Here is a 14,866-nt window from a genome sequence, read left to right as displayed (position 1 = left end):
TGGAGGTGTTTAAGAGTCGGGTTGACATAGAGCTGAGAGATCTGGTGTAGTTGGAAACTGTCAATGTTGGGTTGATGGTTGGACTGGATGATCTTCAAGGTCTTTTCCAACCTTGACAATTCTGTGCTTCTGTGAATTTTTAAAGATATTTTTAATTGTTGTATTTATGTTAAATTAAGGACAGAAATAAATATGTGTAAGAAACTGATGGTCTGCATGTTTCAGGAAAATAAGAAAATTAAAAAGGCTATTTATTTGATTATTTTCCATAGTGAAATATTCTCTAATTTAGTTCATTTGGAAAAGCATAGAGGAGAAGTCAGGGTTGGGTTTTTTTTCTGAATCATAGTAAAAAGATGAAAGGAAAGAGTATCTAGGATAAAGTCTCTGAATTTATCTGGAGTCATCTCTTCCACTGGTCTGGAACACCAGAAGTCTCAAACCTGAGTGACTAACTATTTAACAAGTAAACAGTTTTGGTTTACAAATGATTTGTTTGTTTTGTTTTGCTTTTTTATCACCGTTCATTTACAGTTAAGAAAAAGGGATTATGAAACAGTACATTAAATTCAAGTATAATCTGTAATAAATTATATAGCAAAAAGCTATTTAATAGCTTTCCATTTATTTCCATAGATCATATACATGTTTATATGTCTGTTTTCTTCACCTTGGTTTCAAGATTTTTATCTGAAACAACACAGTCTAGCATATAAGATGGTCTCTAGAGGAAGTAAATTTCTGTCAGTAGATTATTCAATTTTCTTTGAACACAGAAATATTTTGGAAATAGCAGCTTGTAGGAGTAAGCATTCTGTCATAGTCAATTACATTTGACCAATAATGTGGTTTTTATATTAATAAAAAATTTAAAAAGCAAAATTGTAGCTAATAGTGATCTAACAATCAGTAAGAATAATGTCATGAAAAATTAATGTGCTATTATATTAGAATCTTTCTATGATATACAAGTTGATAAGGTCTTAAAATCGTATGTTTACGTTTATATCTTAAAGTCTTAAATTGAAAAAAAACATTGACAATGTATTTTAAAGTGGGGTGGGGTTTTTTTTGTGGGGGTGGTTTGGGGTTTTGGGGTTTTTTTTCTCAAGGATGATATTTTAATAAAATAGAAATTGCATTTTCTCTCTATGGAGTCCCCAAAGAAATGTAGTTCATCTGCTTCTATTGCAGTTAGCATATGGTGAAACTTCTTGCCCAAGAGGGGATATCAGAAGTTGTTCTTTAATTAGAGAATCTGAGGAAACAAAGTACTGTGAATGCTCACAGAGCATCTTCTGCACTAGAGCAGTTCTTACTATATGTATGCATATAAAGTTCTTCTGATCAGACAGGTACTAATCACCTCAGATCAGGAATAATGATATAACTTTAGTCACTTCAGTTTTGTCCATGGATTTAGCTTTTGAGATAATGAACCACAGTCAAAGTGGTTCTCTTTTTGGAATTTTTTTTTTTTTTCAAAGTGCATATGGATAAAAAGGTTTGCCTATTGCCTCAAGACTATAATTTATCTTTTGGGTGAATAAATCCTGAATAAATAAGCTGTGTATTGAAGTTACACGATTTTATTTATTTTTCTTACTCAATAAAGTTACCCTTGTTATCCTTGATATACTAACATATTAAAATAGTATGTTTGTTATTGCCCTGATCTCTACCATAAAGGAAATTCTCTGTATCAATGAACTTTAAATTTAAAATATAATTCCTGTGATAAGGATTTTGAACTTTTTCTAATGGAAGAAATATTTCTGCAGGCTTTTTACTTCATATTGAATAGCTTCCAGTGATGGTCTGCACCACTGACAAATTAAATGTAATACTTGGCTATAAATGAACATTACATTACAGCTGCATTAGCTGTAGACAAGGAGTAATTTTGATGACAATTCTCAAGAAAACAACAATGAAAGTAATTACAATAGATTGATCTGAAGCAAAATATCTGCCACACATCAGTGTGTGAAATACTCAAAAATGAAATAATTGTAGATTATTAAATATAAATTGTGGATACTGTCTCCAAAAGGGTTTTTCTATTTATTACAGAATAACACCAGTTTGTTCTGATAAAACCAGCTTTTTTAATTTAGCATTATGATTGTGAATGAAGAAATCCTAGGAGTTAATCATTAGCCTGAAGTAAATGATCCAGACCTTGAATACCTATTGCTCTTTAGCTGGACTCTGAAAATTTGAGGTTCTAGGCACACCGTGTCAGATTACCACCCTCACCATCCTGGTGCTGCTCCTGAAATTAAAAGGTTTTCCCCTTTAAATCTTCAGACATAATTGATCCTTCAGTGCTGATCTTTCCAGACATCCCCTGAAGAAATTACATGCCCCATAGCATCATCATTATTTCTTAAATCCCACAAATCAATGATCACATTTATATTCTGTAAAGCCAGAGATACAAAAATTTTTCAGATATGTTCTCCTCTAGACAGAGAAAGCCTAAATTATATAAGTATATCCAAAGACATTGTCAGGATGCACAATCCTCCATCATTCATTTTTCCTATAGATTAGTCTTGTCTTTCACTCACATCTATAGTGCACTGGAGACAGATCTCTCCAATTTTAATAAAGTTTACATTCCTCCTCTCAGGTTTCTGTACCTTGTACAGCTCTTCTACACATGGACACTTATCATGCAATTCACAGTTTCAGTTACATGAAGTCCCTGGACTGGGAAAATCTGTTCTTGAGGCTGTAGATTGCTCCTGGGGACAAGATACCTTCACTTAAATGGAGTATTAGGGTTTAAAGACACTTCATTGCTAATTCTCTGCTGGTTGTCTCAGATTGTCTCTTAGCATCTTTCTGGATATTCAATCCAATATGCAGGTTAAATGACCAAAAAGAAATGTGATTGTAGAGGGTTTTAAGATTTCAGGTATATTCTAATCCATCATTATTGTAAAGTTAAAGAAGAAAATAACAAAATCCTGGCAGCAACAAGAATAGATGTAGATAAATAGGACCATATTACTATGTCCTAATATTAACCTGTGCTAATGAACCTATATACCTTCGCAGCTTTTTCCCAAGCATTCACACTGCTGATGCTTATAACACAGTTTAAATGATAGTATAAAACCTGTGGTAATGCAGGAAATAGTATCTTCATTACAACATTGGTTCAATTTACAGTTTTGAGATTACCTATTAAGTATGGTTATACGATCTTCCATTTATGTTTGTTTTGGTTTTTAGCTCCAGACCAGTCTGTCTGAACCAATGACATTATCCAAGTCGATCTCACTTCCTCGTAGTGCGTATTGGCATCATATCACCCGGCAGAACAGCGTTGGAGAAATCTACAGTTTACAAGGCAAGTTCCTTATGAGTAAATGCCATGTCCATTAGCTCTTTCCATTTGACCAGAATTCGTGCAAATTGATTTTTATTTTCACTGGTTGTTTTCTCTCTATTTCATTTTATAAGTTTTCAGGGAACCTCAGCAGGATTCCCAAATTAGCAGAAAACAGGTTTCTTTCACTAATTTTGTAAACTCATGGTGAAAATTATTCCCAGAATCACCACATAAAGCTGGATAGACAATTTGGCTCAATGTAGCTTCTCAGTAGCTAATCAATGTCAGGTTGTTATAGTATTTTCTTCCAGTAAGACTATGTATGTATTTGTACAATCTCTGAGTGACCAATTAAATCTACATAAAGTGCCTATATGAGTTGCAAGATTAAAACAAAATAGTTCTAGGAATAAGAGCTATTCTTGGTGAATTTGCTTGGAGAATCATATATATATGAACTGTCAATTTGACTAACTTACAGACCTTCTGTATATACATATCTTTTTCTGTCTTCAGTTCTCTTTCATATGTTTAGATTCTAAGCCACTTGCTTAAGACTTTAAATGCTGTAATTAACATAATTTGATGATGATGATGATGATGATTCACTGCTCTTAAACTGAAATTGATTTGTATCTTTTAGGAAACTGAAATTATTTTTAGATTTAAAATGTAGACCTTAGTTAATATTATTGTTTTCACTTTGAAAAAATAACAACTTAGTGTATTCCTCTGTATTACTTGGAAAGGGCTTAAGGATTTTATTTAAATTCTCCCTCAATAATCTGTTTGCATAAGCAATTTACATTTAGATAGGAGGTTAGAAACTGCTCACAAACAAGAGTACCCAATTCAAGAAAACATAGTACATATTTTTATGGAAGTGAAATGCAGTATACAGATAAAAGACAAGAAGTGTTTTGTTTTGTAAATTATCACATAAATTAAAATCAGCAGGTGAGCTGTGAATTCAGTGTGTGACTCATCAGTGAATACAGCATTTGTTTCCCGTCATCCCCCATACAACAGTGAATTTGTAATCATGGTAATAGTCTTGCAGTTAAATAACAGTAATGGAAAAAAGACAATGACCTTCCAGAAGTTATTTGTGAAAAAATTGTGATTGTAGATCACCTTAAACATATTCATAATATGGCTGATATTTTTTCATGAACAAAACAAGCATGCAAAACAAAAGGTTTATTTGTTAGAGTTCTCTCCAGGTGTTCTGGAATGGGTCTTTCCTTTGGCAAAAGATAGTAAAAATAGTATTATATATATATGATGAAGTGAGACAAATTTATAGAACATTGTTCGTTCTCTGCAATATTTTGTTTCTTATAAATGGCCTTTGCAATAAAGGAAAGCAAAACTTGATATATCAAGTAATAGTTTGATATCTATACCAACTAGCACTGCAGGATGCCACATATTGGAAGTGTATTATTAAAAATGCAAAAATTTTACTTTTTGATAGTATGCAGATTTTACTCACACTTCCACTGAAACACCAGACTAATAAATATTTCAGACCTTAAGAGTTTTATTTCTTTTACATGTGCTGTCGTGACTGAATCTTGAGAAAGCGTAGTTGATTTCAGGAGAGACTAGTTCAGTTTTACCAGTGAGCTAAGGAATTCATCCAGAGGGCTATTTTGTCTCCCTCTGGTTGCAAAATTTTTACATCCAAGAATCTGTAATGACTATATCTTTGAACTTTCTGCTGCAAGGACTAATTAAAAACAATGTGTTTGTAAAAGGAGTGCAAACTACACCTTTTTGTCCTAATACGTGTTCATACTGGTAGTCTTTGCACAGCAGAGATCTACTGCTTGTGAAAGCATCAGCCCACAGATGCTTCACAGATGTAGGTGGAAGGTGGGTAGCAGGGAGGCAGACTGTGAGCATCACTTCAAACTTCACCTTAGCACAGCAGCCAGCTGAGATGAGCTGTTGCAGAGGGAAAAATCACTTGCTGCCACTGAGATCTCCTCTGAACTTGAAAAGGTGTATTACACCTTCAGAGAGGAGACAGTTTCTTTAGAGAATAATCCATCAAACTGAGTTCTGCACTTCATGTGTATTTATGACAAAAAGATTAAAGAAACAAATGTGAAAATTCCACACATCTCTCTGAATATCTTACAAACTCTAAAATGAAGTAACTAGAGTGATGTCTACCTATATTCAGATTACTATCAATACCAGTAGGGTAACAGCCAAACTCGCTGTTATGTACAGTGTAAAACTGTTTCCATAGTGGCAATTATTTCAAACTTGCCATCTGAAGTGACTAGAATGTAATTAATAACAGCTGGTGATGTATAAGGAGAAATGAATACATGCTCATACTACCTTAGATAAATTGGTTCTTCGGGAGTTATTTAGCAGTCGAATTTAACTTAATTAGTAGTGTGGATTCATCCAATAATTAATATGTTGTAGAGTAAGAAGGTGGGGTATTTTGTGGTTGCTTTTTTTTTAAAGACTATATCTCATATGACAAAAGGCAATTCAATAAATATGCATTAGGTTTACCATGCTCCATCTGCCCATGACAACATTTATATGTAAAAGTCTGAAAAGACTGAAATACAGAATAATAGTGCTAAAGGAGCACATGTTGCACAAAATATCCTAAAATGAGGTGGGTGGATTTTTCTCTTTATACGGCTTTTCTTCCATTTGTATCTTCCTTGCACTCTTTCAGTTCTTGATTGCACTGGTAAGATAAAAGTAGTAATTTAGTTGTCTAATTAAATTTGTCAATAGCAACAGCATGGTGGTTGGTTTTTACCCATGGCAGCACATTACTACGAGTAACCACTTCAGATTTTATAGTATGGTGCTGCAGGTCTGTCAGAGTTTGCATCCATGATCTGCAGCCACTGTAGAGGTTGTGGTGTGGGGCCTCATTAGCTGACACAATGGTGCCCTTTCAGCACTGTGCATTGCCTCTCCTCTCTGTCCAATGTGACACTGGGCATGTGGCAAGCCCCACCGCTACACAACAAAAAGAAAAGGGGAATTGCTGCTATGCCAGGAAACAGCACAGTTTTTCTACAGCCATCAGGTTCGATTCTGATCTAAACTTCTGTGCTGAAGTGATTTCACTTAAAATCCCAAGTGATACCCACAGCTTTACAAATCACAATGCCTCTTTCTAAAGCGTACTTATTAATAATCCAGATCTTGCCTTTATTTACAATTCAGAAATGAAATGGTGTTCTTACAGATGTTTATCACAAAATAGTTTAAGTAACAGAGAAAAAAGAAAAAGAAAATTACTTATGCATGATTTTTGTGTATACTTGAATAAGACTTACATGAATTGTACATTTTCATGAATAATAGACAGCTCTATGGAGAATTAGAGCCCAAATGAAGACAAACTTTCACTGATATATTATGCTTTTCTATACATTAAAGTTTACAAAACCACAAAAATTCCAAGCCCAGAGCACTGCTATGTATGGAAATCATGGTTAGGAAAGAGAAAAATACAAGTACAAAAGCTGTGTAAGCATGAAATAAATTCTGTATGTATCCTCATAAATCATTGTTTATTCTTATTACCTGACGTATGAATTAGCACCGTTTCAGAAGATTTTATAAAACCGAGAAACAAAGCATGTCTCTTTGTACAGCAAAAGATAATGGACAGCATTAATGTATGATATTTTTCAAAATTCTGCATTTTGTAGTTTAAATTTGCTTAAAAAAAAAAAAAAAAAAAAAAAAAAGGACTGTAGACTGTACTTTCCACTAACTGAAACTTAGTGTTGCAATTCTTGCTCTAGAGAATTTGGATAGTACAGAATTTAAATACAGTCACTTTGGATATTATTAAACAAATAAGGCCAAATAAAATTTTGGTATGGAAACATGCTTTTTATATTGCAATTATTGAAGTCACTGAGGAAATTATGTTCAGAAAATCTGATTATAATCTGGCCTTTCTCCAAGAAACTCAAAATTAAGAATCACTTTCAATCACCCTTCTTGTATTTGAGCATGATTCGTATTCCTTATTTGGACTTTGGTTTTGCCATCTGTACTCAAAGTGATGAGCACCTACCCACGTAAGCAATCTTATTCATTTCTATGAGAGTACTCATGTGGAGGAACGTACATTTGTATAAGAATTACACCAGGAACGTTGTACATGTTGTCTTCTTAAAGAGGACAGTAATGCTTTCTTCCACAGTAGATTGCTTATCACAATTTATTACAAATGGATATTTGCTCTATCAATCTCAAATGCTTTCCACATTTTGTTGTAAATCCATAACAAAGTAATTAAATTGCACTGAAAAATACTAAGATGCCCAAAAAGATCTAGAGTCTCACATTTTTAAACTTTGTGAGGAACTTCAAGAAATAAAACTATAGTCTTCAATGAGATAGGACTTAAGCTGGAAGCATCACCTAAGCTTGTAAGTACATGTCAAAATCAAAACCACACAGAAGTAAAACTTGGCCTCGATGAAGTCTGTAGGAATTTTGCTGTTGATGCAATTGTGTTGTGTATTTCACACTAAAAAGGAAAGAAAAATAAATCTGCTTTTACAAAACAAAACAAAGGAAAACTCTGGCTCCTCTTTGGCCTTGCTCCTGGTCTTCTGGCCTTGTTAGGTGAGAGCTCACCCTTCTCTTGTTTTGGAATATATTTTTAGAATAACATGTAACATTAACCCATTCAGCTATAAGGTTTTGTACGTAAAAGGGAGACAAAGTCATGCACAAATGATTTCTCCCAGCTACACAAGTTTCCAGCCTTTTCAAAGTAGAAGTTCTGATATGTCATTAAATATAATCAGAGAATATTCGAGTTGCTAACTATTTAGCAGGGTTTGAATCATTCTGTTCAACCCTCCTTAGGCTAATCCTGCAGGAATTTCTGATATGGGCTTCTGCAGTTTTCTGCAAATTAAAGTATGTAAAATGAATTGGAAGACATTCGTCATTTTGGCATTTCCATTGTTTGTTCATATGCCCAGCAATAGAGTACAGAATCCATTTCCCCATCTAATCTTGGTGCCAGACTAATGTGAATGACATAAAATGTTAGAATATATCTTTTATATAAACCTGATCACTCAGTAATGTTTCACTAAGTGTCTACCAGCAGCTAAAGCTGAAATGCTTTATAGCCTGCCACCTTCCCATTTCCTTTGCTGAATCTCATCAGGACTTTCACATTAGTAAATGAAGTCAATACAATTTGAAGTATGAATAAAGGACACCTGAAACAAGATACTTACCGAATAGAAACTACGTAAGAGCTACATTATTTTAAAAGACTGTATTATGTGTTTTTTTTTTTTTTTTTTTTTTTTTTGAGCTTTGAAATTCTATGCAAAACAGGGTATCACTACACTGATTTTAAAAGGGAAGATTAGAAATGGGAAGTGTCTTACTCAGAAACTAGTAAAGGATAACTTCATTTTGTACAACAGTGATTGCTATAGTTAATTAAGAGCATTACTGACAAGAGTATCTTGACATATTCCCTTTCATTCTGATAAATAGTTGCTGAGGTAAGAGTTTCTGACAATTATGAGCCATGAAAAATAGGGGGGAAAAGCCAAAAAATATTAATAAAGCATATTCTGTTGTCAAATTCAGAAGTTGTGATTTCATTTCAGCCCTATCTTGTGATGCCCGTTCTATCAGAAGATGGTCCTCCCATGAGATCACTTGTCAGTGAGGTGATTCTGTGCTAGACCAGGAAGCGTAGAAGTCACTGTAGTCTTAAGTTACAACTGAAAACCCAAACAGTGTAAAAAGAGCAGTTAAATATTGGCTGTTGCCTCCTCTCCCCTCCAAAAACTAACAAATATAAGTTCTTCAGTGCAAACTACACAAATTTTTAGTTATAAATCTCTTTTTATACCTTATCTTAATGACTTCATGAATATGTGATGACACTAGCTTCTCGCTCATTGGTTAGTGTGAAGAAGCAAATCAAGCTTTGCCTGGAGCTTAACTGAAACCAGGAATCTTTACCCTGACTTAGCTTAAGACTAACTACAGTTTTGCTACTGTCTTTTGATTTCCCTGCTGCATCATAAAATTCAAGGACCTGCATTGTACCATGAGAGCTGCATTTCAGTGAAAGAATACATGTAGTGGGAGAATAGGCATAACCAGCTCCATGGATGCTAACTGTTGGCTGGTATTGGATTGTCTGAACAAGAAAGCTTTGCTATGTTATATCAAAGAGAAAACCGAAATACTTGTCAAAGGTCAGTTTTATGAAAACTGCTTTTTTCTATTGAATAATTTCACCAATAAATCCAGACTTCTGTAGCTAGATTTGTTGGACTAGGTGATGTGCAAGGTCTTTGCCAACCTAGATGATTCAGTGATTCTGTGACTCTTATTTTGTGTTAAGTATGTTATCACAGTTAGAATCAAGAAGATTGTCAGTTCATTTTTGTAATTCCAAACAAATTGAAATATTTCTATGCCGACAAAACAGATTTTCTAATCAAATAATTATTATTGAAAATCATGGCTGTGTTAAGCCATCTTTACAGTAATTTGGGGTGGGGGGAAGCTTGCATATATATGAAAAAAAATACCTGGGCAAAAAGATGTATTTTCTTCAATATATATCTGCAGGAATTGTTTATCCTTCTTTTTCTTTCAGTTATTATTTTTAAATAAAGTATAAATTCTTGAAATTGACATTTCTATAGAACGTGTTCACAACATTTTTTATAATCTAGAAACAATGTAAGTTTTGAAAATGAGCTGTATAATGGGAAGAGTGAAGACATATTAATAATGCCAGCTTTACCAGCAGCAATGAGGAAGAAGCCAAGCCCAAGGATTTCAATTGCTATTGATTGTGTTCTACTTTAAGTGGAAAAAAGATCCACCACCACCCCCCACATTCTAATGTTTATGGCATCAAATGGGATCATATAAATACATACTTAACTGCTTGTCTGAAGTGATGTAACATTGACCTAGCTGCCTGATATTTAATTATCATGAAGTTTAAAACATATTTGTTATAGAAAGAGTATTCTAAGATGTCAAATACATCAATCTTAAGTTTCTGTAAGATAGTCTTTCATGTGTATCTCACTTTAATACTATGCAACAATATTACAGTGACAATATTTGTAGCAAACAACGTACAGTCTATTGTTAGTACAGATCTATTTACCTTCATGGCAAGGCCAATTTAAGCAGAATGAACACCCTATTCAGTATGTTCAGTTTAATCGAGCCATAAGAATATATTCTTTATCACTCCATAGTGAATTTCAGCTGTGCAGAACTGATTAAAAATATCATAGTATTATTCAACAGAGAAAAAAATGTTCAAAAAATCTTAGAACATCTTTCATTCTCTATTTGTTCAAAAAAGCCTTTTCGTCTTGGTGAATTCTTATATCCTGCTAACTTTTTATTTTATCAAAACAATACAGGGTAAGAAACTAAGATAAATTTCACAGAAGGAAAAACTGTGAATAACAATGGGAATTTCCTCCCACTGCAGAGTTAGCTAGATTTCACCAAAGTGAAAGTTCTTCATCTTTTCCATAACTGAAGTCCCAACTTCTTGCAGTTCCATGTTTGAATAGTAGAAGTGAGTTTGCTGTTTAGCTGCTGGATACTTGTTTATCCTTCAGAATTCTTTGAAAATGTATTTTGGGAAAGGGGTTTTATCAAAGGACTCATTGTCCTGAGTTTAAGAAAAATAAGATATTCTGGTATAAAGCTATATGGAAGACAGGAAAATGCAATGCCAGGCTGTAAGAGAGATAAGAGAGAAAGGACTTGGTAGAAACTGGAAACAGTGAAGTTAGCATCCAGTAGTGTATAACTGCAGGTTCTGGAATTTACATTGTAAATATCAAAGGCTCTGTCCTTTCCTACCTCTAAAAAAAAGTGTCCACATGAGGATTCAGTGCAGAGTAGCGGCAGAACAGTATACCGTAAAGCCATACCTGTCCTGACTGTAGATGATAGAGATGACGTCCAAAGTGCTTTTCACTGTTCAGCAGCAAACACCTTAATTGGAGAGTGAGAATGAAATTAAAAGATCCTTAGTATTCTCTTTAATGACTGCTAGGCCAATATTACATATAACAGGACTGTGCTGTAGTTATTTTCTCTGACCTGGTAATGCGTGTGACATAATGTGGCGTGGGTGCTTGTGTTCCCAGCAGCATCCTGTCTCCTCCTGTGTGCAGTAATGCCACCCCTCAGCCCAGCCCAAGGAAGTGGAGGCAATCTGGCAGCTTGTAGAAGGGGGCACAACTTGCTCTCCTGCACCATTGGGGCTGTTCTGCCCAGGGTCTGTGGACTAAGAAACTAAGGATGTATATTCTCTCTCCCTCTTGTCCAACGTGGACTTTCATCCTTACTCAGGGTAGAAAGCAGGGTCTTATCCAACCCAACTCTGTCCCTGGGAATAATCCTTGTGGGGACTGCCACTGCAAGTAATGAGCTCCCTTTTTTCTCTCCAAATTCTGTAAGCCCTATTATAGCTACTGCAGACTGTTCCCAAAGCTGTTTGATTGTGCACAGGTGTGTTTTCGACATACAGAAGACACATGGCTAGTTAGTTACATCTCAACCACTGTTTTTATTTTTTCTGAGGATTTTGATCAGCCATTTGGTTTCAGGATCCAAGAAAAATACTCTTCCCCTTGCTTACAACGTTGCTCATTGTTCTTACATTTGACTAATTAAGCATTTAAATGCTTTTCCGCACTGTATTTCTGTAAAATCCTCATTACCGAGTATGGTGCTTTTTCATGGAAGTTAATGAAAACTGATGAAAGCAAGTTTTCATTTTTACCTCAATTTTCTACTTTCCCACACATCTGTATAAACAGATAAAAATAACAGAATGTTTTCTTCCTAAATATCATGTCCATACACTTGCCTACTTTTTTCCTAAAATAGGACTGAGTCTTGCATTTTAATAATTTTTCTGCATGATGTGTCTAATGGGAAGTTGTCAGATTTGCTAGTTTCTTGGTCATGGACTGATGGCATCAAACCAGAAATGCAGGTGCCCAAATGTGCTTTCGATTTCCTCTCTTCATCTGCGAACACCCCAATTTTAGAGAATATTCACAAGCAATGTTGTTGCTGAAAATACGGTTCAGAGCCTGTTTACATAAGTGTTAAAGCTTAAATTTTAATTTGAAAAAGCCTGTTCTCATTGTAATTGCTATAAAAGCAGCATCAATTTAAATGATTGATTGTTGACAGACTTTGGCCACTTGTTTTTATCCATTATTGCTGTTAGACTGTTCCAGGATGTCTCAGCAGGCTTTCAGGGCTTCTGTTTGTGAGATGACAGTCCTATCATCACCAAGCATTTGATGCTACAAGCATTTTATGATGGAAAAGATAACCTGTTCTGGGTTAGGAAATGGAAATGTATTTCATTCAGTCTTGTCAACTGTCTCATTATTCCCCATTCATCAGAGCAGGTATTTAATTCTGAGAAATAGCTCAGCAGTTTTTCATCCCTTTCATGCCTCTTATAGAAACACTTTCCTCTGATCAAGTGTGTGCATTTTGGTTTAAGTGTCAATCTGTTTGTTAATAGTCTTGTTTTTCTTCTGTCACCGTATATTAACTAAGACAACCCACTTTTAACAAATAAATGGGGGTGTGCGAGGGGTACAGGGAACAACAGGACCAGGGTCAGCAAATACTGAACATTATCTCTACCAGTGTGTAATGTTTCAGTCCCAATATATACTGGTTTGTATGCATTAATAATGCCTTTTGACTCTCTAGGATACCTATGAGAAGGTCTCTTCTCAATGCCTGTGGCTACAAAATCTTGTAACTTGTAGAGCATAGATCTTCTGTTCATCTAGTGTAAGAATGAGGAGATGGGATTTTTCTTGAGCTTCTTTATCATTTTGTACTATTTCCTGATTTGTTGTCCAGCATTTCAAAGCAAAGAACTGCTCCATCTAATGCTCATGGATTGGACCAGCACCAAGGTGTTTTAGGACTACAGAAATGTAAAGAAAGGCTCAAGATACCTCTCCATATAGTCTTTTTACCTTAGTTGTACTTCAAACCTTGTACTGAACTGTAGAAATGAGCTTTAAATTTTGCAGTGGTGTTTATTGTATAATAAAATACCAAAGAAGGGGACAATTTAAACTGTTATCTTCAAGGTGTGACTGGTTTTTTTTGCTTATGCTGCAGTAAATCAGGAATGTTGCCAGGGACATGACTGACATTATGCTTGTGCATAACTATGATGAAAAGGGAAAATGTACAGAAAAGTTGAATAGTATTACTGCTGTGAATATAAAATACCCATTCTGCTTATTTAAATGCTCAAAACTATGCGGGATGCAAAAGAAAACCTTAATAACTAGACAAGAAGGAGAAGTTAATTTGTTGCTAAGGCACTGGTCCTCAGCTGTTGAAAGTCAACCTTGCTCATGAAAAAAACCCAAATTCTGCTGACCTAGACAAGATGAAAACCTCTCCCTGTAACTCATGTCCACAGATCACTGTAGCATGAACAGGACACCCACTTTTAAGCATTTCTTCAGTGGCCCGTGTAATTATGTAGAGCCTTTTTGACTGAAGTTAATCTTTATTCTGATAGTCATGGTTCTCTCTTGGATTCTTACATGGTAATGTAGATACATTTTATATGATAAAGTATATGCACATTTGCTTTGGAATTAAAAGCCATCTGTAAGAAAGAGATTTATTTTTCCTATTTTTTACACTGATGTGATTCGACAACAACAAAAAACAAACAAACAAAAAAAATGAGAATATCATTGCAACTGTGGAAATGCTTTAATAAAGCCTTCTCTGGACCATCACATAGCATGAAATTGTCCCAACACATATACTGTTGCTGTATAGGTTAATACCTAGAGAATGAGTCCATACCATTACAATATCAGTAAAGCAATAGTCAGCCTCAACAGCAGGAGAATGATGATGCCCTTATCTCCCCGAAAACAGCCCTTAGTCAGTAGGAGTTCTAAAGCCAAACTCTGAGTTGCTGATTGAAAGTATTTTTTATCCAGAAGTGATAGACAGAATTAGCTTTGAACCCTGTTTTGCTGACCTCAGAGGAGTAAATTAACCTTACTCTTAGAGGAAGTCTGACTGTTTGCACAGCGTTAGCAGTTTTCACTTGCCTGGTGAAGAATTATTAAAATCTAACAATTATTCTAGCATCTCTCATCTGACAGCCAAACACCCAAGTCTGACCATAATGCTAGAGTGTATATACAATTTTAGTACATACTGTTTGAAATTTGTTGGTTCTTGAAGTGACCACTCAAGCCATTAACCCGTCAAGAGAATTTTTCATAGGAGAAAATTATTCAGAATTAGTTCATAGCAGGTTATTTGAAATGTAAATATTCATACGTGGTTTGCTTACACAAATTTACTTATAAGAATGAAGTTTTTCCAGATAGTTACACGTGGGTTTTTTTGTCTGGAGTTTTACTAACAGAAATTGAATATAAAACTCGTGGATACATGAATATA

General features: G+C 34.7%; 1 protein-coding gene across 1 annotated transcript in view; it reads left to right on the top strand.

Annotated features, from left to right (window-relative positions):
* The window catches only part of DOK6 (docking protein 6), a gene marked incomplete at its 5' end in the record, with an annotated part of 156,967 nt that overhangs the window by 110,768 nt on the left and 31,333 nt on the right, over positions 1–14,866 (top strand). The window contains one exon of the mRNA XM_026841422.1: positions 3,244–3,361. Within this exon, the coding sequence (XP_026697223.1) occupies positions 3,244–3,361 (118 nt within the window). The remainder of the gene's footprint in view (positions 1–3,243; positions 3,362–14,866) is intronic.

Source organism: Athene cunicularia, assembly GCF_003259725.1.
Source record: "Athene cunicularia isolate RWA chromosome 2 unlocalized genomic scaffold, athCun1 chr2_part1, whole genome shotgun sequence".
NCBI classification, from domain to species: domain Eukaryota; kingdom Metazoa; phylum Chordata; class Aves; order Strigiformes; family Strigidae; genus Athene; species Athene cunicularia.
The sequence above is the reverse complement of the archived record's forward strand: the minus strand, read 5'-3'. Positions and strand labels throughout refer to the sequence as shown.